Source organism: Populus trichocarpa, chromosome 3 (assembly GCF_000002775.5).
Source record: "Populus trichocarpa isolate Nisqually-1 chromosome 3, P.trichocarpa_v4.1, whole genome shotgun sequence".
NCBI lineage: Eukaryota > Viridiplantae > Streptophyta > Magnoliopsida > Malpighiales > Salicaceae > Populus > Populus trichocarpa.
The window spans coordinates 12711495-12735646 of NC_037287.2; the positions used below are offsets into that span (position 1 = coordinate 12711495).

At 35.1% G+C, this 24152-nt stretch overlaps 4 protein-coding genes across 6 annotated transcripts; 2 read left to right on the forward strand and 2 right to left on the reverse strand.

Moving 5' to 3' along the window:
- Positions 1–608: 608 nt before the first annotated feature.
- On the reverse strand, positions 609–3233 carry LOC7491903 (60S ribosomal protein L13-1). The gene is made up of 5 exons (XM_002304342.4): positions 3070–3233; positions 2000–2115; positions 1712–1845; positions 1128–1286; positions 609–1043 (listed from the first exon to the last, which is right to left on the reverse strand). The coding sequence occupies exons 2-5, from the start codon at positions 2106–2108 to the stop codon at positions 822–824; spliced, it is 624 nt and encodes a 207-aa protein (XP_002304378.1). The 5' UTR covers positions 2109–2115; positions 3070–3233; the 3' UTR covers positions 609–821.
- A 4674-nt stretch (positions 3234–7907) lies between these two features.
- Positions 7908–9558, forward strand: LOC7491904 (DNA-directed RNA polymerases I, II, and III subunit RPABC5). Its single transcript, XM_002303431.4, has 4 exons — positions 7908–8076; positions 8351–8409; positions 8729–8823; positions 9273–9558. The coding sequence occupies exons 1-4, from the start codon at positions 8041–8043 to the stop codon at positions 9296–9298; spliced, it is 216 nt and encodes a 71-aa protein (XP_002303467.3). The 5' UTR covers positions 7908–8040; the 3' UTR covers positions 9299–9558.
- Positions 9559–13699: 4141 nt separating this feature from the next.
- LOC7465474 (uncharacterized) lies at positions 13700–17745 on the forward strand. The gene is made up of 5 exons (XM_024598347.2): positions 13700–14119; positions 14292–14422; positions 16343–16468; positions 16576–16703; positions 17220–17745. The coding sequence occupies exons 1-5, from the start codon at positions 13897–13899 to the stop codon at positions 17530–17532; spliced, it is 921 nt and encodes a 306-aa protein (XP_024454115.1). The 5' UTR covers positions 13700–13896; the 3' UTR covers positions 17533–17745.
- A 352-nt stretch (positions 17746–18097) lies between these two features.
- On the reverse strand, positions 18098–23536 carry LOC7465475 (protein CYCLOPS). 3 transcript variants are annotated; one of them, XM_024598345.2, is made up of 11 exons: positions 22724–23536; positions 22077–22129; positions 21123–21263; positions 20909–20957; positions 20772–20824; positions 19849–20540; positions 19711–19754; positions 19583–19628; positions 19195–19243; positions 18690–18818; positions 18098–18523 (listed from the first exon to the last, which is right to left on the reverse strand). In XM_024598345.2, the coding sequence occupies exons 1-11, from the start codon at positions 23027–23029 to the stop codon at positions 18400–18402; spliced, it is 1686 nt and encodes a 561-aa protein (XP_024454113.1). In that variant the 5' UTR covers positions 23030–23536; the 3' UTR covers positions 18098–18399. The 3 variants fall into 3 exon arrangements, with proteins under 3 accessions (XP_024454113.1, XP_024454114.1, XP_024454112.1); XM_024598346.2 differs by having other exon boundaries at positions 19882–20540; positions 20909–20960; positions 22724–23534; XM_024598344.2 differs by having other exon boundaries at positions 20909–20960; positions 22724–23534.
- Positions 23537–24152: the final 616 nt, after the last annotated feature.

Here is a 24152-nt window from a genome sequence, read left to right on the forward strand (position 1 = left end):
CATTGTGAATTGTTACAATGTTTTCCCACATGGTTTTTGTTTTGCTACAGTGTTTCCCCACATGTTTTTTTCCAAAATTATCTTTGTCGATTTTTTTTAATATTGAACTGGTTGAGAATTCAGCTTTAACTTTCCCCACATGTTTTTTTTCCTTTTTTTTTCAAAATTGTCTTTTTTTTTAAAATTTTGTATGTTTTTTTCAGAATTATTTTTGTTGATTTTTTCAAATTATTTTGTTCTTAGCAACATTCTCTCTTCTCTCTCAAGTCTCAACTCTCTCAACTTTCCCTTCATGAATAGAAATGTAATAGAAATAAAGTTACGTAATGAAATATAAAATTCTAAAACAATAATTACCAGGAAAATATGTAAATGCAAGCTTGAGGGAACAAAATGAAGTTTTTTGCGTGATAATGAAAGGTTCTCCAAATGAAGTTTTCTTTCAAACTTTTTTTAATTATATATTTTATGAATTTGACGCTTAATTCAATTCATAATTTTTATAATATGCTTTGTGAAACAACTAAAACGATGTCGACATGACTTGTAGTAATGAAATAAAAAAGAAATAAGTTCGATGATGGAAATAAAAAAAAAAAAAAAAAGCATTGTGTCTTGAACAGTGTCTGTCATACACGATGTAATATATCTTGTCTTGTGCTACAGTGTTCACACTAAAACAAAATGTTGTTTTGGGTTTTTAGGTGTAATGCGCGCATTTGAAGCCAGTTATGGTGGAGACGAAAGGTTGGAAACAAGTAAAGATGAAACAACAAAAATCCCACTTGCCACTCAAAAATCCACTTGATAGGGTCAAACTTCTACTTCTTCTCTTCCTTCTCGGCTTCTGCAGCCCTCTTCAGCCTAACACCAACATGGCGGGCATTCGTACGCTCCGCACGGAGCTTGTCATAAGCCTTGAATGACTTCATCTCCTCGGTGACCTTCACAAGCTCCACAGACGCCTTCTCACGTACAATAGGCATAAACTGTCCTTGTACTTGAGTAGCGGTTGCCAGCTCCTCAGGAGCAGAATCACCAGCCTGCAAGAATACATGTATAAAATTGAAATTCAAAGTAGAAAAACAGAGAATCATCATATTAGGCCGGCATATCAAAGAAAATACCTTCAACTTGCGAGCCCGTCTTGGGAAGACAACCAATTTGGCCTTGTAGGTGTTCAGCCTCCGAATGTTAGCCTGGATACCCTCCAAGGAGCGATTCTTGCGACGGTGATCAACTGCAATTCCTATTGTAGGAGCAAGTTTCTTTGGAATACCAGCAGCCTGGAGAAGGAAAAAGAAATGGGTTATTCATCTCGCATAACTAAATAAAAGTATCCATAGTTGCCACAGAACCACAGATATCCAATATTACATGGAAAGTGAAAACCATTCCCAATACTCTTGCAAGACCTAAAACAAATTTACATATCCCTGCTCACAAAGCAATGTGCAATGAATATTTAATGCAAGCACATGTTCATCTCCAATTACTGTCAGTACGAAACACTTCAAGTTCAAATCTGAAACCAGGCACAGATAAACACAGCCTCCATATAAGTGTAAAGTAGAAACACCCTAACATAGAGTATTAAGCAAATGCATGTAATTAATAGCTAAGAAAAAACAAATTAAGCATTCTGGAGACTCGAATATGATTGGACATGAACAAGTACCCGACTGAATCAGGAAAACGAAAACCAACTAACCTTGAGTTCTTCAAGAGAAAACCCCCTACCAGCTCTCACTTTCATATTATACTTCAAAGTCTGGCCATGTACAATAGGTCGAAGAGGTCCAGCTGTAGGCCGAGGAAAGATCTTGACTGCCTTCTTCTGACGAGCTGAAAATGGTTTTCATAGATAACACAGACATGAATATTTTTAATAAAGTGCTTCCAAATAAGGACCCCAGAAACAACAGGTATAGTACATGTATAAATAGGGACCAGAGATGGGTAATCCATTACAATTAAAGGTAAAATAGAAGCTGCTCACCGATGCGTCTGCGAGTCTTTCGGGCTGGTTGGTTAAACCATGTCTTGACATAGTTTTGCCAGTGCTTCTTGAAGTGCCCATTGGGCACAACATTGTTATGCTTAACCATGTCTTACCTAAAAGAGCATAAGATTTACAGAGTTAGAGACATGACATTGTCTGTATGATGCAATCGAGTGAAAGAATCAAGTTAACAACATAACATGAAAAAGGCAAAACTTGAGGCAACTATAATACAACCAAGCAATAATCTCAATTTGTTTCTACTGAAACACCATGATCACGCTTCTTAAAACAAAATTATATAGTCACTTAAGTTAACCATTAAATGTCTTCCTATTCATTCATAGATTAAAAAACGAAACTAAACAAAAATTCAACAGCAGGCTGGCAAGAAAGCAACAAATAACTCATAATCACTACAGCCACATCCACGCTCATCAGTAGAGAGTTAAAATTCTAACAACCTGCCCAGGTCCCTAGAACGCAATAGTTCAATCATTCTTGCATTACGGGCTCATCTCAAGAACTGAGAATTTAAATATTGTGGTGACACTGTCAGTTAAAATCTCTCCAAACATTTTTCTCATGATTTTATTAGACGAGAGAAGCCATGCATCAAAACCAAAGCAGCAGGATAAAGAACACGGACATTAAAAAAGTGACTTAATAACTCTGGTGCGAGGTACACTAACCAACAGCTATCCGCTGGTTAGAAAACAAACTAGGCACAAATTCACAAATAAAAGAAGTAAATCATGGTTTATTTTGTATCTCTTTAACCTTTCATTTTCTCAGCAGCCAAACAAGTAGAAACGATTACAGAAAGAAAAAACAAAACCCAAAAAGTAAGCAAATGTAAGACAGTGCTTAAGACTCATCAGATCCAGCAATGCATTGGCAAAGCAGACCGAACACGAGACAACGATTACCCAAGTATCGGGTTACTTGCAAAATACAAAAAAACAACAACAAGAACAACGTATAAATTCAACAGCACAGCGGTGAGAAAATGAAATATCGAAACTGAAGTTAAAGGGGAGAAGCTAGGAGATGCAAAGGGATAGTACCTGTTAGAGAGAGAGACGAGCAGCTGTCAATGAGAGACGAAGGCTGTAGGGTTTTTCAGGGTTTGCATTGGGGTATATATAAGCTTGTGAGAAAAAAAATGAGAAAAAAAAAAGAGTAGGAATTTCTGGGCTTCGGTTATGATTTTCGGGGTTCGGTTAGTGTCTCCCTTTAACGGGCTCCTTTGAGTTATCGAACTCGGTCCAGTTCACCATCTTCCTTTTATTATTTTATTTACAGTGAAATTTGTAAAATAAAACACACAATAAAACTTGCCATAGATGTGATTATAGTCATAGTTTTTAAATCCGGTCTGGTTTAAGATCTGGATTTCAGGTTTTGACAGGTCGCCGAGTTGCCCAGGTCAATCTCTATTTTAAAAAAAATTCAAAATGACATCATTTTAGTTAAAAAAAAAAAGTCAAATGGTTGCAACCGGGTTTTGCCGGGTCAACCCGCTAGGTCGGTCGGGTCATGACTTTTCCTATTTTTTTTTAACCCGGCTCGATTCCAGCCCCGGGTCAACCCGCCGGGCCGGGCTTAAAAAATACGGTTATAGTACTTTAAATTTATTTTTTTGAGTTTGAAAAAATTGTGTCATTACACAAAATTCTCTTATATAATATTTTTTATTATAAAATTGAATTTCGGTTAAGGTTTCAACCCTATATTTATTCAAAATCATTCTTTTAACACTTCAACCGGATGTTTTGAAACAAAGGTTTGGAAAAAACCTTTTCATTCTTTACACTTTGATCCTCGAATTCTTAAATTCTTTTCACTTTGATCTCTAACTCGTATTGTATTATAATCTAACCCTTGAATTCAATTTTTTATACCTTGAATTCAACAGGGGTTGGAGTAATTGCAATAAGAAATTGACAACACGTAAACAAGGTTTATGGAAATCCTCCAGGATTTATGGTTGAGAGAGACCCCATAGTAGTTCAGTAGAAGAAGCTGCAAAGTTTGAAGAAGAAGAAGATCAGATTGGGCTCACTGCAAACCGCTGTAATAGTGCATATGTGGTTGATACTGGGGTAGACATTTCTATTTGAGCAAATTACTGTTGTTATCAAAACCATAAATCAACATTCATTATAATAGTGCTTTTTTAATTTTTTTTTAATATTAAGTTATTATGAAAATTATGTTTTATTATTTTTTTCAATTTACTTTCTATGAACTCATCTCGGTCTTATAACTTCGATTGTAAGTTTAATGGGTTAACCCAGATTAAATCAGTTTTCTTTTTACCTTTTCTAATTGATTTTCTTTTCAACTTCATCTTTCAATATTGAGTTGGTTAAAATTTGAATTTCATGATTTTTTTATTTACATTCTATAGGGTTATCCTAATTTTCGACATGGGTCACGAATTCGACAGGTTGATCATATTTATTTTTTTATTATTTTTTAAATGAATCTCATATTTTTTTAAAATTTGTTTTCTATAAGGTTATCCTAATCTCATGACTCGGATCACAAGTTTGGCAAGTTGACTTTGATTGACTCGATTTATTTTTTTCAAGTCCTTTTTTAATTGAATATAGGTATTTTTTCAATTTTACCATTCAACAACTCAATTTTTGTTTTTTTTTTAACTTCATAATTTAATATTAAGTTGTTTAGGAATTGAACTTCATGATTTGTTCAATAAGTTTTATGTAGAGTTATTTCAGTCTCATAGATCTATTTATTTTTTCTCGATTTTAACCTTCAACATTGAATCTGTTAAAAATAAAATCTTGTAAGTTATTTTACTTGTTTTTTATAAGGTTATCTTAATCTTATGACTCAAGTCTTGGATTTTAATGGATTAACCTGAGTTGACTTTAGTTAATTTTTTTGTCCTTTTTTGAATGATAATTTTTTTACTTTTCTAACATTTGGTTGATAGAAAACTAAGCTTCGTAATTTTTTTATGTTTACTTTGTATGAGGTTATCTTAATCTTATAATTTAAATTGCAAGTTTGGTAGGTTAACTCGAGTAATTTGTTTTTCCTTTTTTAATTTAATTTTTTTCTTCAACATTAGATTGATTAGAAATTAGACTTCATAATTTATCTTGATTTGCTTTTTATAGAGTTATCGCGGTCTTGTGATACGAGTTGTAAATTTGATAAGCTGATACAAATCGATCTAATATGTTCATTATCTCTGTATTTAAGAGTAAATAATATTCATTATATCGCCATATCAATATTAAAAAAAATATACCATTCAATACATATCATATTTTAAGTTAATAATTATTTATTTTATTAGAAAATATATTAGGAACTCTTTAATATTTTTTTTATATTAAAAAAATAATTGATATAATCTGCACTACAGCATGGGAGATTGATCTAGTAACAAAAGCTAAAATAGGATGGTGTCTTGTAGAGTGAAATCATTGTGGATATTGTGCAGTAGTAATCCTGTAATTTTCACCAACCTTTTCTCCCTCTTTTCTTTATTCGTGAGATGTGCCATGTTGCCTGGCATCAACTTTATATCAGGGTGATTGGCAGTATGATAGTAATTTTTTTTCAAATAATTTTTTGTACTGAAATATATATTAATGATTTTTTTTTATTTTTTAAAAATTATTTTTGATATTAGCACATTAAAACGATCCAAAACATACAAACCATATTAAATTTTAACAAAAAAAAAATTAATTTTTTTAAAAACACAATTTAAACCGCGTTTCCAAAAATATACTCGACGTGCTGTCATTTCCTGCTCGCCATTATTCTTGAGATGATCCATGTCAGTTCTTTTTCTCTTTTGTTTTCTTCTTTTTTAAAACTTTCTTTTCCTCACCGCTGCCTTGATCATGGCTAATCTGGTGTTGTGCTCTGCTTGGTGAACACCTGGCAAATTTGAGCCTGTTTAGTTTCCAATGCTTTGCTCTCACATGGAAACTTAGGTAAAAACAATGCTTTCGGACTTTTCCCCCGTGAATGTTTGCCCTTTCTCCCCACCCCACCCCTCCCCTCATGTTATTGATGGCTTTCACAGAGACATGTCCTTGCTAAACTTTTTCCTCGAGATTATGTGTTGAATAGGAGACAACAGCTCACAAAATTTTTTTTCCAGTGTGGGTGCAATTTGCTTCTCATTTATATGCCTTTTGCAATAATTTGCAACTGTTTTACATTTGCTCTCTTAAATCTCTCCTTTCAGCTTATCAGGCATGCTAGTAGCTTTTGAATGCACGGGGGGCTTGCTGTGCAAGGGTCGGATTGATTGTTTACTTCCTTAACACAGGGATACAAATTATTATTATTATTATTATTATTTTAAAATGTGATTTGAGGATCGATTCAATATAAAATCTGGGTTATAAATTAGAAGGATTAATATAAAAATAAAAATGATTATTATTATAACTTTAAAACTTAACTTGATAATTGACCTATGATAAGGCTTGGGTCACGGGTTAAGAGGATCCATCCAGTTTGATCCAGATTTTTATTTTAAATCAAAACAACCATGTTTTAATTAAAAAAAATTCAAAAAAAAATTAATGGGTTTTTAACTTGTGTTTTATCTCGAGTCAACTTGAGTTTTTGACCGGATCAAGTTGGGTCATCTCTCTATTTTTTTTAAACTTAGACCGGTTCAAGCTCCAGGTCAACTCGTCAGGCCATTCTAGCTTTTATAAAGAGGGTTATTATAACATTATTAGTTTTACACTTAATATAAACTAAAGTAAAAAATAATATATCAAATTATTTTTTTAAACCAAAAATAAAAAAGGAAGAAAAAAAAGAGCCTAACCCACCCGAGCATGGGCATTAAAAAAAACCAACCTAGGCACGTGCGCTTTTTAGCCTAGCCCGAGCGCCTGGGTCTATCTTATTCTTTTTAATTTCTTAAAGAGGTGAAAGACAATTTTTTTTTTTCTTAAAATACAATAAACGACACATCATCTATCTTTTGTAGATTCTGGCGACCAGGGGTTGCTAAAAAAATCAGGGTGCAATTTTTTTTTTCAATTTAAAACTTATTGTTCAATCCATTATTGATCCAAAACGCCTAGAAAACATTCTAAAAATCTTAATAAACCTATACATAGCCACAAAAATAGCTTAAAAAACCAAAATCAACCCAAAACCAAAAGTATTTCCCCAATCAAATCTACCTTTCTGGGCAAGGAGAAAGAAAAAAACACTCGGGTAAAACTCATCCTATGAAGTAGAACCCATTGATACCAAAATCGACTATTTTGATGGCTAAAATCGTCATAGAAGATGAATTTCTCTATCTACACCAGAATTCATCGAGCCTCTCTCTTTTCTCACAAAAAAAATCTGAAAAATAAGTGAAATAAAGTTTGGTATTAAAACTGAATTTTAAAAAATTAAAGGACAAATTACTTAATAACAAAAAAAATGAGAGATTAAAATGAACTTTTCAAATAAAATTATAAGACATAATCTATTTTACCCCTTTTTACATGTTAGTTTTCTATTTAATCTTTTTGTTTTAGAAAAAAATGTAATTAATTGCTAATTTAGGCTAAAAAAGCTTAATTATATAAAAATTAAAATTTAAGAATTAAATTAAAGTTTTTTTAAAATTTAATTATTGTAATTTATAATGATTTGTGATAGAAAAAAAATTAAAACTGGTACAATTAAAAACCCACGAGATTTAGTGTTCTGTAATAATAATAATAATAATGAAATCCCTTGTTTTTTTTTTTTTAAAAAAATAAAAACTCACGCATTCAAATAACAAAAACAAAATTACACCTACAGTTTACCGATTCCCAAAGCCAGACCTCCAATCCAAATTATTAAAGGCCCAAATCCAGGCCCAAAAACTCGAAGACGCGAACTATTATAAAATCCTCCCTTCCATCCAAGTTCCCACGGAAACACGCAGTAGCAGAACAGCGCAGGAGTCGAGCACGAGCACGAGCACGAGCACGAGCACGAGCACAGGCTTATCTTAGTCGTGAGAGAGACAGCCAAAGATGATTATCCCAGTTCGTTGTTTCACTTGCGGCAAGGTATTGGCTTTTTTAAACTATTGCTTTATCTTATTTAATCACGAGGTGGCTTAATCTTTCGTTCTAGGGTTTTGTAGCTGATTTGATCCTTTGCCGAGAGAGAAACGCAAAAGAAACCTTTTCCATTAAGAACATTTTTATATGCGGAGAAAAGTCCTTCCCTAAATTTAACTGTTTGTTTTGATGAACAAAAAAAGGGGTTATTATTTAGTGGTTGATGCTGCGATGTTGCATTTAATGTTTCATGGAAGGTGATGTTTTGTTTGGGTTTTAGGTGATTGGGAACAAATGGGATACGTATCTTGATCTTCTCCAAGCTGATTACACTGAAGGGTGAGTAGTTACCCGTTATTTTTCTTTCATGTTGACTCTTATTAAATACTCGGGCAAGATGCAAAATTCAGAAATCAAATGCTGTTATTTTGGGTGTGGTTTATGAGATTTCTATAATATAAAGATTTTCAAATAATTCTGAGTTTCATCTAGTGATTTATGATGTGACTAGCACAAGAACTGCACAACAACTTTCCGAAATGCTTCCAACTGATAGTTAACAGTCGTAATGGTAGTCATATGAAGTTGGATGCCAATTAATCAATTGAAACTCATAGATGACATGTCCAATCAAATCATATCTTGGCTCTTCATGCAGAGATGCTCTTGATGCGTTGGGGTTGGTTCGGTATTGCTGTAGAAGAATGCTCATGACTCATGTCGACCTTATTGAGAAGCTTCTGAACTACAATAGTAATTTCTCTCTCTTCTTTCCCCCACCTCTACCCTCTCATATGTGCTATGTGTGCTCGGGTTTTGTTTTGTGGTCACACTGATGGTACTGTAATTATTTGGTTGAGATGGTAGGTATATAGGCATCTCACAAACTTTCTTTGGAGTAGACCATGCTAGATTAGCGAATTGTAGTCCTCTGAAAATTAACCTTAAGCTCTCCATCTTAAAGGGTTTGAGTCATAATTTGAAAGTTTTACGATTATAACTAGCTGAATGTGGGGCTTTGCTAAATGTCACAAATTGGTTGGAGTTTATATTTTAGTAGCTGACACCAAGAGAATGGGACAGTACATTGGTTTACCACACTGAATTTTAGCTGAAATCACATGCCAGAACTCTACGTGCCCCTGAATTTTATCGTTTGTGTACTTTTATTGTTGTTATTGCTGACAAATTCTCTCTTGCAGCTCTGGAGAAAAGTGAGGGCAGTTGAGAACCTCATAGGATCGCTAGGGACCTGGAGCTGCTTTGTGTGACTCATGGATGTATTGGAGGATGTGTGGTGAATATGGTGATAGTAGACACGAGGGATGTTCAAATACTCTGCAGAACTTTTTGTTACAACCTAGTCACTGTTTGAGACCATTGTTTTGAGAAACTGCTCAATCATTTCAATGCCTGTTGTGCGATACTGTTGGCAAACTTTTTTGAAAATGTGATGCTATATATGATGATCAATATAATCTTGCTGCAGCCGACCTGATAGTAGTGTTGAGTAGCCTTGCATGAGTATCATATAATTGGGCACTTTTGAGTTTTGAGTCGAAGGCTCTGATGTTTTGAACGATGCAATTGCAATTTTGGGTTTTAAGGTATAGATGGATTATGAAAGCCTTTTGTTAGATATTCTAGAACGTACTCATATTGCTGCAGTAGTATTATGATGTCACCAATATTGAAATGAAGTGGTTACTTAATCGGCTTGTATCATGGAAATCACCTACTACGATTGTATAGTAGGTGATTTCCTGAAGCAGGATTGAGATTGCACCATTTGTCATACACTTAGGGAGGGAAACGGTTGTGCAGATTTCCTTGCAAAAAATGGAGCTTCTCTGACTAGCGCACAACATTATGCAGCAACCTACTGCTGGGCTAAAGCACTTTCTGTTTGGTGAGTTTCAACATGCCCGAACAACCAAAGACACCATTATGGCTCCGAAGAACACCAAAACCAGCCGGTCCTGGATTCCCAAGAGCACTGGAATCTACACTCAATTTAAATTTAATTTAAGAAACTCACGAGGAGACCCACCTGACCAATCCTGACGGGGCCACCAACCAAATTATCAGTTATATGCTCAAAAGCCGAATCTCAATACACCAGAAGAGGGCTAGCATACTGCAATTGATTAACGACGGAGCGGACTTTTCCCTGAATAATCTCCTCATGAAGAAACTTCCAAATAACCCAGAGACAGTAACAAAGGAGGCAGAATGCATGGACTTCAAAATATAGAGAAGCCAATCGCACAAAAGAAAGAGTCCAACACTACGGCCGGAAACAAGGCCTCCCAACTAGCTGAGGAACAATCGCGGGGTATGTGGAGCCCTGTTTTCTTGACATGATGACAACGATAACAAATATCAGAATCCTCGCAATATGCCAACGGAAACGAAGGTCACTACTCAGCAGTCGATCATAACAAACGAGTTACACAAAATACTTCATCTTTTCAGGAACTCTAAGTTTCCACAGCCAAATAATATTATTAGTAGCTGCAATAGTGAAACTGGGGTTATGAAAAAGCCAATTATGGTAGGCAGATTTAGAAGAAAAACTCCCCATTAAGAGCAGGATCCCAAGTCAGATTATCCACGCCCGAACAAAAATGAGAAATAGGAGTCCAAAGCACGCTAAACTCCCAATCTCGAGAATAAGATCAGCCACTAAAAGATGAACATCACTGTCTCGAAGCTCAGGCACCATTTGGATAAGCACAACATCCATGCACCATTTATCAAGCCACATGGAGACATCCTTCCTATTGCCAATCAGCCAGACGTTCTCATCCTTAAGCTTATGAAAGCCTTTAAAAATAGACTTCCAGACGTATGAAACTGAAGGAGAAACAATAGAATAACGCAGTCCATTACCCCTCAAGTACTTAGCTTGCAAAATAGAAGCCCATAATTTTGAAGAATTGTGGATTAAATCTCAACTCAACTTTCCAAGTAATGCAATATTCTGCTCATGCATGATCCCTTAGAATTAATTCCAAGAACATCATCTCGCCGACTACTGAGTAATACAATCCTAGCTTAGCAAAAAGAGATGCCACGATTATCCATCTCAGAAGACCAAATAAAAGATCTAACAATTTTGTTAATACCATCACAAATTGATTGAGGCAGCCATGCAGATGCATAGCATAAATAGGAATAGCTGACAAAGTGCTTCCCAGCCAAATTGACAAGTTTAGCCTTCCAAGAAGACAAAGTAGCTGAAATTCTCTCCAAAACATTACCAAAAGTGTTCTTAGTGACTCAAGAAAGCAACAAAGGAATGCCCAGATACTTCCATTGTATTGGAGAAATGACATCGAACTTGCTGACGTTTCCGACGAGATACAGAAGGGGCAGCATAAAACTTAGATTTAATTTCATTTATTTCTAACCAGAAGTTCTCCAAAAATCAACAAGAGTCATCTTGCCCACCTTAGCTTGGATATAGAGGCTTCAGTAAACAATAGAACATCATCTACAAATGACAAATGAGAGATAGTTGGGTCACTACGAGAACACCGAATCAGCTGCCATTCTTTAGAGTAACCTTTTTAGCAACAAGTAGAGATATTTCCTCCATACACGAGACAAAAGGATAAAAGGAGAGGGGATCCGACACAAACCTCGTCTATGGAAAAATAGATAGGTAACCCGTACTTTGTCATGAGTTGGATCGGTTTTTTTATAACGTAAAAAAACAATATTTGGACATTGCAAATATATTTTAGAAAAGAAAAAAAATCAACATTCATTTAATTATATAAAATAAAAATCAATGATAATAAACAGATCAAATCTTAAAAAAAATAATAACAAAACCAAAAGAAATAGAATGCTTCTAAAAAAAAAGAAGCACAAAGCCGAATTTCAAGATAATTCAATATTAAAAGATAAAATTGAATTTTTTTAAAAAAAAACACCTCGAGTCAACTTGAGCTAGCATGCCAAACTTATACCTGAATCATGAAGCTGGGTTAACCTCATAAAAAGCAAATTAAAAAAAAAACAATAGAAATCCCCAACAATCTAAATATAAAATGATAAAAAAAAGAAGTGAACAACAAGAAGCCTAAAAAAATAAAACACCTGCAACTCGGGTAAGACCACCAAATCTCGTGAGCAGGATCATGCAAATGGAATAATCTAATGGAAGGTAAAACGGGAAAAAGTGATAAAACTTAATTTTAAAAAGAACCCAATCTTGAAGGATAAAATCAAAAAAATAAAATAAAAAACAACCCAAAAAATGGTCGAGTTAACCGACCAAACCTGTTGTCTAGGTCACAAGATCGGGATAATATGATTGAAAAAATCCAAAGAAAATCATGAAGCCTATTTTTCAAAATAAACAATGTCAAATGATAAAAAAATAAGTGTAAAAAAACAATATCAACTTATGTTATAGTGTTTTTTTAATAGGGAAAAGCTATGATGAGGAAATTGTTTAGTAAAATCAATTAAATATATTAACAAAATAATAAAAATATGAATATAAAATATTAAACGAAAGACAAGGATAGAGTGTTTGCCTGTAAAATTATAAATTTCATCTCAAAACCAAGATGAGAAAAAAAAGTCATTGCTAATGATTATAAGAAAAAAAAGTCATTGGAAAGAGCTCACTCTAAATCAAGGTATAAGTCTATAAGAACTAGAAAACTTATTTAAATTTTCTTTGTACAACAATGAAACCTCAAGCTAAAGAAAAGAAAGGACAAAAGCAAACATGTTACATACTAGAAAGTGATAATTTTTTATTTGTTTATTCCTTTTTCCAACTTCTTTCCTACTAATAAGAATAAGTACCTTTACCTTTATTTGCAGAGGAGGCTAGAGATGTTGAATTATTTCAAAATTAATTAGAGTTAATTTAAACAATTCATTAAATTTGCAAAATCAATAAATAAATCCAAGAAGACTCAATGGAAAAGAATTAAACCAATATTAATTAGAATTAATTTCTGATAATTCATTGAATTTGCAAAAACAATGAATATGAGAAGATTCAATATAATAAAATTAATTCAAGATTTATAGGAATTAATTTTTGACACTTCTTTGAATTTGAAGAATTCAAAACCACTTTTTTCATCAATCTCTCACACGAATGAAGATTAATTAACTAGTAGTATAAGGAGACGTAAGAAATCACAGGGACGAAACTTGGTAATAAAATCAGGAAGGGAAAGACCAAATAGCAAAAGCATCCTGAACTGTATGAACCAACAAATCATCAACAATGAAAGAATATTGGTTGGTATCCATCCTCGTAGACTTCAACACTTCATGCGATAAATCAGAGATAAAATTCTCTGGAAGTTTAGGGTGATTATAAAAAGAGGCAAAGCAGAGATGTTTTCTGTACCACACACAAAAAAAAAAGTCTTTGAGAATGATCAGCAGCAACCACTCAAAGAGCTTCAGGATCCGAGGACCAGGGCCCGTCGGGAAGTTTCAACCTTTCAATACCATTCTGCTCACGGTGAACAGTGATGGAAGCATGACAAAATCCCAGTAATTTGAATATTCAATTGAAAAAATAAAAAATAATTTATGTACTTTTGGCAAACACTTTTTTAATTCTCAAACAAAAAATCGAATGGTTGACTTTACTGTGGAGGCCACAAGCCACAATGACCCAAAAAAAAAAAAAATTTCCTGTCAAAAACCTTCCACTATGGATATAGATCGAGTAGAGTGATTGTATTGTACTCTGATGAGCCCACAGTCACTACTTTCCCTCTAAAAAAAGGATTGTCTTCCTTCTTCCTCCCCACAAATAAAAGTAACAGTACAGCAGTGGTTATGGATGTTAGTGATGATGAGATGGAATTAGAAATAGAAACCCCTGAAAATGGGAAAAAGGGTTTCATGTATCTAGCTTTTCGATTAACCTCAGCTCTTCTTTTCCCAATCTTTGCCTTCCTTTTCTTGTCAATATTATTAGGTTTCTTAGCAATTCTCATGGGCCATTTTTCTATTACAACCCCCCCCTCTCTTCCATTTCAGTGCAGGATACTCTCCAGTAGTATGTCTCTCCCTCTCCCTACTGCTACCCCTGTGATTTTAAGCTTAAATTCATACTTTGTTTTGTCTTGTTATGTTTTTTTTAGATAATGAGTTTTTGTTGATCTATTTATTTTGTTTTTTGTTTTTATGAATTGTGTAAAGTGGGTTGTTTTTGTTTCTTTGTTTTTCAGGCGTGGATCTTAGATCATCTAAGATTTGTGAGCTTGGGTTGTTGAATTATAAAGCCAAGCATGTGTTTTATCCAAATAACAGAAGCAAATTTCGCTGTCGCTATGATTACTACTGGGCTTCAGTGTTTGAGGTGATTTTATCATTTTCTCTAGCAAGTATTATATGACTTCTATTGTGCTAAAGATTAGGAGTATATGCTGCTAAAATGATTTCTTCTGATAATTGAGGTCAGTACTATTCCTAGATAATGTGTTGTGGAAGTGGAAAACAAAGGGAGGATGGACTTGAAATGCCAAAAGTAGATATTTAACTTTAAATTAGTTGAATAGGAAACCTAGAAGTTAAACATTATGTAAGCTAAGAACAATGTGGTGATTCCAACAATACATTCTCAAAATATGTGAATTTTCTGAGAGCATGGTTCTTTACCATGACTTGGAATGGGATTACATGGAACATTTCAGCTTGAAAAGTATCTTGGGTTATGGATGTAGAAGGGTATGAAACGTCATGAACATTGCTGTTCTTGTTCATAATGCTGAAGTTCCAGTAGGCTTACTCATTAGGAGCTAGGACTATCTTCAACTTTCAGTTGTCAAAAAGTTTGTATTCTGATAAATAGCATTAATTTTATAGATTGGTTATAATTGGTATTCAATTGATAGAGCCCAAGACCTCTTTCTAACTTAGGGTATCTCAAATCATCAAACCTTTCAATGCAAAAAAGGAAGTTCTTGTATAGCTCCTTTGTTTTTTAATAGAACGCTCCATGTTCCAAAAACAGGAGGTGTAAAATTTGGACACATCACTATGTATAAAGGTGACGTCAAAGGATGAAATGAGGGAACTTTCATTATGATAGATTATCTTCTTTGTATCAGTGGGGCCTATCAATCTTTTGTTTTAATGTGAATCTCTTAACCTTGTTAAATACTACTTTAGAGTTCTTATCTTTTTGTTTAAAGAACAAACACCACATTTGTTTTGGTATGTGGAAGCTGTATTTGAAGAAAACCGCCTTTTGACTCATTGGTAGAGGAATATAACCATTGGGCAATGGAAGGCTTGATGGTTATGTGTCACCTTAATCCTAATGTGATGCAACACTGATTCCTCATTGTTTCCCTTTGTATCTCAGATTCAGTCATTTGTACCCCCACATTCTTCAAAGGAACATGCGGCAAATAGATTTAATTGCCTCTGTAATTTTTATGGTCATGCTATTGTGTATGACTGTTATTCCAGGGTCATGCTTTTACAATGGTTCAGCGTGTCCTTGTGTAAAAGCTGTCTTTTATGTGCTATCAGTAGGTTTTCTCTACGAGATAGGAGGATTCCCTTCCCTGTTTTACTTGTCAGTGGTGATCTGATTGGAACTTGCTCTAGATAACTTGTGATATATTCTTCTCTGTTTCTAACACACACACATCTATAATCCTGCTACATCTCTGAAAACGCATGCAGCTGATACACTGAGACAGATTGGATATCTGAGAGGGTGATAAATATTCTGTTAATTTTTCTCTATTAACTGCTTTTAAACCTTTTGTTTGTCTCTGATCAAGAAATTCTAGAAGACTTGATATTTTTTTTATCATTATAGTATATATCTGTGCGGTCTATTTCTGAATTTGCTGTAATGTAGGTGTACAGACAACAATATCTTAATATTAGTTTTTTAGTGCAAATAGCCAATAGAACACTTTCAACATTTATCATATGAGCATTATGTAGTGTATATGAGCAGAGCCATTAGTAACGTTTGATGCTTGGAGCTCTTCATATTCCCCACCCCTGAACTCTTGACAATGTTTGCGTTTTCAAACAAATCCAACATCAAGGAATTATATATAGCTGGGTTGTGTTAGGATTTGGAAGTAGCATTTCTGCAAACTTCAGCATGCATGCATAATTTCTCTTTACACCATGTTATCAAGTTTTGCGTACACTATGTATGTATCTGACTGGTTTTAAAAGTGCAATGGTTTGAGGCATTGGAGTAAAAAATGGGTCTTTTAATATCATTTCTTTATCAACTTTCCATTTGCAGGTGGAATACGAAGATTATTCTTTGGGTCAGACTCAATTTGCTTTGGCAGAGGCTCCAAATGAGGCCCTTCCTCTAAATTGCCGCCCTAATTTTGGTGCTGCATGGTTGGCCAAAGATAAATTCAAGGTAGGGATTGCAAAGCTGCAAGCCTCACTCATTGGTAATACATTTTAAGTCAGATTTCCTTCAGTCCATTATCACTATCTAACTCTTTTCTACTCATTCCTCTCCAGGTTAATAAAACCTATGACTGCTGGTATACATCAGGCATTTCGAAAGTGAGTTTATATCGTGATGATCTTTTCAGTTGTCAAGCAAAAGATCCATCTCAAGCTGAGATGATAAAACGTTATTTCATCCTGTGAGTCATTTTTTTTCACTTTTAAATGAAAAAGTAACACCCAATCTTATTTACTTCATCTGTGTTGTGTGTATTTCTATGGCATTTGATGTCTGCACTTCAAATATAGATGGTGAATTTGAGATATCCAAAGTAGATGATGGATGGCCTAGGGATTATCTGAAGTGTGTGGACCAGTTTGATTTGACTATCTTGATAGATATGAGTTGATTATGGTCATGTATTTCTGATAATATTGATTGGCCATTTGATAATGTGAATTTGGCTTTTTAGTGCTATGGTCTTGGCCCATTAGAGTGACTCATCTAGTCATCTGTCATTGAATAAGATAAATACAATGTTTCATTTCTCCACATATTGTTGAAAGTATAGTCCTTGTATGATTGAATCTATACTATTCCTATGTTTTTTAAAATGTTAAAGCTGAAAATCATGTAAATGATAAGCATCTTTTTGCAATCATTGGATGCGGCATTGCCAATATTTAACATAGAATTGTTGGTTTTACATATTCAGGTCTAAAGAGATGTTGCATTCCTCCCCAGTCTGGAAGAAAGGAAAAGCTAGCTATTGGGGGTGGGAAACGATAGCCGGAGTTATTACTGGTTTTTCAACTTCTATAATCACCATCAGCTTTATAAAAATCCTACAGTACATTAAATCATGGCTTCGTCTAACTTCTGTAGCTAGGATGTTTTCTCGCGCCAATGTAGTTTTCTTCAAGCGAGCTTGTTTTCTTGTGGCGTACTTTTCTTTTATGGGTTGGTTGACAATCCAGTGTGGGAAAAGGTTTGGTCTCCCTGAGATTTACAGAGTTGATAATTACTAGAAGCAGTCTTTTAACAAGGGCCAATTCCTTTTTTCTCTTCCCCGGAACCTGGATGCTGCATTGCTGCAATTTGACACACTCGTCGCCCAATGATTCCATGGGTGCCAAATGTATTTTTTTAGAAGAAATGTTGAGCAACTTGTGTATGTAGCTGAGAAATAGACTTCATGTATAGTCATATCATGTTATATGAAAAAAAATCTCATTGACGTATGATTTTGTCAAATCCTGTTTTGAAGGACATGGTTGATAAAAGTGAGCATTACTGTATTTTCTGCTCCCTGCAAGGGATCTGAGCAAGACAGCTTCAGCTTCTATCTCTACTACCTTCGTTATGCTTGGAAAGATCCAAGAATAAATTATTGTGTACACTTCGATTACTTCCTCAGTATGTTGATGCTGGTATATCCTCAAGGGAGACAAACAATCTCTTACATAAGAGGAATGGAGATGGTTTAAATTTTCCACGCACTTCAGAAGCTCGTTGACTATTTGACACGGATTACAGCCATCTCTCTGGATAAAAGCCACGAAGCTTCTTTTTTACACCCTGCTGGTCCATTGCTTCCAAAATTTTAAAATTGATATTGCGTTCACAGTTTGTCAGACATAGCTGCATTTACCAATTTTACCATGCAATTGGTACATTCATGGACATATGATCAGCAAACAAGTCACAACACCTAAACTGGAAAATCTAGAATAGGCGTAACTTCTTTGAGTGTTCTGCTTACTAAGGACTTGGATAGGATTGTCTTTAGATTACTAAATTGGGTCTTTCAGAATTACTGCTGCTTCTGCAAAAGACTTGGTGCTTACAAGGTACACCTGTATGAGATGTGTAAGAGCCAAAAGGGAAAGTAACTTTTACATCTTTCCTGTTTCTGCTAGAATCCTCTCAATTTCTTCTAAGAGGCGTTCTTTTTCATCAGTTAAATCTTCGTTCTGTTTCTGAAGCTCTTCTATCTGCTTAGTCTGTTCAGAATCCTTCCTGAAAAAGTATTTGAAAACAATTGATTAATAACAAAGCAGTTCTAGATCATAATGCATAGAAAACCTACAACTTGGAAGCCGAACGTCCAGCAAAATAAACAGAACAGAACAAGTCTCTATGCACTTATTGACAGCCCAATTGGAAGTAATCTAGTGATCACTACCTATTCATGAAAGACAAGTTCAACTTGAGTGATCGTACTTCCTTCTCAAGATTTTCACACCGCTTAAGGACTGATTGCATGTCAGATGGAATTGCTGGTGTCATATTCCTTTCCTTTGCCTCTGCCATTCTACATCACCAAAGAATTCAACGTAAATCAAAGCTACTAGGCAATAACAATCCTCCAACACTTGTAGATATTGCATCTTTTGTAACACTAATTGCGTGCTTCTAGCATCCTCATATCGCTCATGAGGTCTAATTATGGTGCATGCAGTTTGGATCGTCCATATATCCTTATGCTACATACTTCAAGGAAAGGATGATTAGCCATTTGGTTTTGATTTTCTCAGTCAGTTGTATTGCTTGTATCTTTATATTAAACAAGAAATAATGTTAATCACGAGAGATCAATCTGTTCCTGAAGCAGGTAGGCCATGCAAAATGAAATGAAAGTTTGAATAACAGAGTTAATAAAGCTGAGAGATTAAAGTTCAACAACTTACTTTCGTGAGCGTTCCACTCTCCGCTTCTTAGTTGGGTCCCCCTTGTCCACTGCATAAATTTGGATGGTCAGATAGAGTGATATGATCGCATAACGACACAATAATGCAGTAAAGCATCTGCATAGTTTTTAGGGTTTGCTTAAATCACAACAAGTATACCTGATGAAGAGAATAACAATAGCAAAAGTGGCAGTTGCAGATTTATATATGATGGCAAGAATTATTAAAGCGTTATGTTTTTCAATTCAAGAACTTATTTCCTTATTGTTTTGAACAGATCAAAACCAATAGAGCAACACATTCCAGCTGACTCCTTCTCCTTTTAGTGAAGCCCGGTGTAGGAAAGCCAAATGTCATGCTGGTGAAGTTCTAAGGATGAACTGATTACCTGAACCTGCTGATGTCACAGATCCATATCGGACGAGACCTCCCCTCTACCATAGAAAAAAGGAAGTAGGTAAAGCAATAAATATTTAATCAGAATACTTTTGTTCTGCATTGAAGAATGTAAAGTACCTTCCGATCATCCTTCAAATTGTCAATTATTCGGTCTCTAAAATCTGCATTTGAAATATAAGATGCAGGAACAATTTAGAAACTAAATCAATCAAGTTTCAAGATAGAAAAAAAGAGGCCATTTTTTAAACCGCACACCTTTGGCTCTAGGGCCATTTTCTGAACTCCTACCATTTCCAATTTGTTTCCTTGAGGTTTCACAAATGCTTAGAGTTTGACTTGAGTTGCTGGGGCCATCACATGCATCAAAAGCAGATGAAACTACTGGTGTAGCGGCAGAAGATCCACTTTGAGAAGGTTCCCGAGAAACCGTGCTCAGCTGAACCGGATTTATGGTATTTACAAACCCTTCAAAGTCAAGATCCATGGGTCCTTGAACTGTCTTCAAGAACTCAGGGTCCTTGACTTGACCAGGTGATATTTCTTGAAAACTTCCAGGAGGAATCTCATGAATGCCGTTCCCTTTTTGTTGATCAAAAGTAGAGTTTATAACTTGAACATGATAAAATGCGTTAGAACTATCTTCAACTATTTCCTTCTCAATCTGGTTACCTAGCTTCTTGCGTTCCAGTGTACCCTTTAGCATGTTAACAACAGAAGAAACTTTATCTATGCTGCTCATTTGTGGGGTGTTAAAAGTAGACGAGGATGAATTGGTTGGAGACATGAACGTGCCCAACTGATTGGCAGTGTCATGTACGGGAGGGTCACTGAAACCATTTGGATTTCCAAACTCTTGATTCAAATTGTTGACACCATGCCCTGAAACATTCTGCATAACTTCCATACCTATATTTGTCTGAGTATATTGCATAGCAGCATACCTTCTCCTGCAAGACAAGTTGGATAATGAAGCAAAGGAAACAACTGTTCTTTGTACTGTTGGAGTAAATGCATTTCTATGCCTTAAAGAATGCATTCCACGGACTTCTGCCAGATGTAAGGTAATCAGCTAGATGAAGAATGTGGAGCCAGAATTATACTAAGTATCACTAACAAAAAACTTTTAAAGGAAGTGATTGTTATCATTCTTATGCATGCGCGCGCAATAATGCTAATACCTCAGTTCAGAGGATCGACTTCTTGTCATGGGTTGAGAACTGTGAAACCACGCCTGAGTAAGAGATTAGAGACTGTCAGAATTGTAGAGGTTTAATCGAGCAGAAGTTTCTGAAGATTTTAAAAAATTATTACAGACCTTAGCCAGATATAAATTACTAGCCTGCACGGTCCTTTCAACAGCGTTCCTGCTAAAAGTAGTAACAACAAAATGATAAATCAGAATCACTATTCTTTTGGCGGCACATTACTAACTTTTTAGGATCATATGACATGCGCATAGATGATCGAATCTGGAAATCTTGTAATGTTGTACAAATAAGATCATTATGGAAGAAGGGTGCAGAAGCTACCTGATTGACTGTTCATTGAGATCATTGGAGATATCATCAGCTGTTGGATTATTTTGCGTGAATAAGACATCATTGCTCCTTTTCTTCTGAGGTGCGCTCCCATGTTGTTGGCTGGTCAAATTGACCAGTTCACTTGATATCCTGAGTTTATCATTGGAGTAACTTATGTGTTATACATATCATCAGAATAAGAAAACTTCCATTAAATAACTAGTCATTTTTTGCAGTTATTGAATCATTATAGACAGAATTCTGAGTTTAGAAGTTTTTTAAACACTGAAGGAGCGACGAATTAAATGCAAGGTATGGAGAAGCTATGACCATATTCCTTAAAGAGCAGTTACACATGCTACCGAGGAGTATTTGAGGAGCTGGAAGGATGACAGAGAGGGCAATTCCCAAAAGAAGTGGTGGCAAAATAGGTGTCCTCTATCAAATGCCAAACAACTGGGAAGGATTTGCTAAGCATATTTAGCTACAAGGGAACTCATATTTCTGTTAGTCAGATTTCTTAATGTTCAAACATGGGATAGCTAATTCCCTCCGCAAATGAATTTTCCCATACAAGCCAAGGACATCAGGGCTGAATTTCAGACTCCTAGAAGAGCTTGCATATCGAACGATATTTTTTCTTGTGCAGGGGAATTTTGGGCCATGCATTTCAATCAGCTGGAACCTAGTGGATGATTCCCAAGTCTGTGAAGGATGAATTGGTAATAGTTTCCTCTAAAACAAAAAAACTTGTATCATGCTAGCACAGAAATGTAGCTACATTTAACTCTAGAGGCATGAGTCATGCACTTCTGCACCATTAAGATTATACAAAAAAAAAAAAAAAAAAAACTAATGCAGAAAAGTCCTTCAAGAAAATCTAAAAAACGAGGGCAATCTGAATTTGGAGAATGGCACAGTTTCATTTTTCTCTGTCGACATATACTACTTCGATCTACTCACCTTCTCGATGCTTGTCGGGTTCGATGTGCTATGCTTGTTGAGTTATAGCCATTCTGAAAAAAGAAAAGTCCATCAGTCAGAAAGAAACCCAACCCATCCTATGGGAAAAAGAAATAAAAAAAAGGAGTGATTTCCTGAACTGCAAACCCCGCATGAGTAAGGTTTTGCTATGGAATATAGCTTTTAACTTGGTGAAAAATTCTGGTCTTTCTGAATAAAACCGCAAGGCAGATGCTTTATTTTAAACAGACAAGTTCAAATCTAGCAGATGAGGAGTTAATGTGTTTTGGTTTGATAACTCCTATGGCCACTTCTTCAGATTATCAATCACTTAATGACAATCCATGAATCGAAAGCCTGGCAATAATCAAAGTTGACCAACTAATTGACAAATAAATTAGACCATTACCAAGTTCATTTCACTACACAAATTGTGATGTTTTGTCAGTCTAATCTTATTTTTCTGTCAAGGAAGATGTAGTAAAAGTCAGCCAACTACTTGTGATTGTGTTTTGATTTTGGAAACAAGAGAAAAAAGAGAAAACTCATGGCATGTATAGATGTCAGTCAATCCTGCAAAGGCAGAAAAGCAAATGATGAGCTTGAGACTTGGATGCTGAAATCAAGATTAAATTTTTTTTGCTCGCCTCTCCATTTGTAAGCCAGCTTTTGAATAGCTCCTCACTGTCGGTACGAAAGTTCTGAGAGAGATTCTTGAACCCCAACATCTCCATGGTGGGTACTGGCATCCCAATTGAGGTCTCCATCAAAGATTTGAGAAACAACTCTTCACTTGAATTCCTATACAGGTCTGTAAACCCTCTTCCTTCCGTCTCCATCACACCTTTCTCCCCTTCACCCCTCTGATAAAAACTGAAGTTGTGCTGCTGACTACTTTCTGGCTTTATAACCGAGTTGTCTGTCAAGCTTCCCTTGTTTCTATCATTGATCATATTACCTTTTACCGTAAGCAAGTAGATGTGCCAAACCTCCTTCCTCGTCAAAAAGGACAGGCAATATTTATGACAGAAAGAACAAATGAATATCCTAGCAATGATCAGAAATCTTGGAGGCCAGAAACTGGGCTTTGGATCCCTATAACCTACCAGGCCACCGGTTGGGAGTTGAAAATCTAGTCAAGAGAAGATGAACAAATACAACCTATGTCCAATAATAAAAAATAAAATAAAAATAAAATCTACAATAATTTTGAAAAATACAGGGAACACATTCTTGCAAGATATTGCACCAAGACTATCTAACTTTTGCTTTTGATATTGCACCAAAGAGACAATGTTTCATCGCCCATCAACCTATAGGAACTCTTGTTCGTTTTTCGGTTTGACTATTATATTTGTCCCCAGGTTGGCATCTTACACAATAATAACACCAAAATAAAATAAAAATCATATAATTTAATAAGCAATAAAATAATAACAATAAGAAATCGAAATTCAAACCAAAAGAACAGAATTTTTTTTTTACAAGTGTGCCGTTGATTTGAACCCATTTAGGCATTTTCCCCGAGTTCAGACGTGAACATTAATTAGTTTACATGTTCGCATTATAAGTATTCATCTTCCTCTTCACCAGTATGCAGGGCCAGATGTTTTTGGAAGTAATTAAGTATCCACCATTGAGAAAGGCAGGAAACCAGTGGTAATAAATAGTACATAAAATTTCCCCACTTCGTTAATCTCATAATTTATTTCATTTTGAATATTGTAGTGGGGATTTGATCGAAAAGGGTCTCGAAACCTGATGTTTAAGCAACTCAATCAGCTGCTAAATCAATCCTCCATATGTCAATCATACAGTAGAATATAGCTAACATCACTTGTTGTAAAAGTACACAAAGAGGCAGTGTGAAATGAATTTACTATCAGAAGAAGTACCTTTTCAGTGATTTAGACACCAAAGAAGTAGATGTTTAGCACAGACAAAGAAATGGCCTGATGGAAGCAATGAAAAGGACCTTGTGCACTTGCCCTTTGTTTTTGTTAGGTGATTCTCTGAAATATTGTTACAGTTGAGAAGGCGCTTTCATGCTCGGGAATGCCTTTGGTATGCCATTGT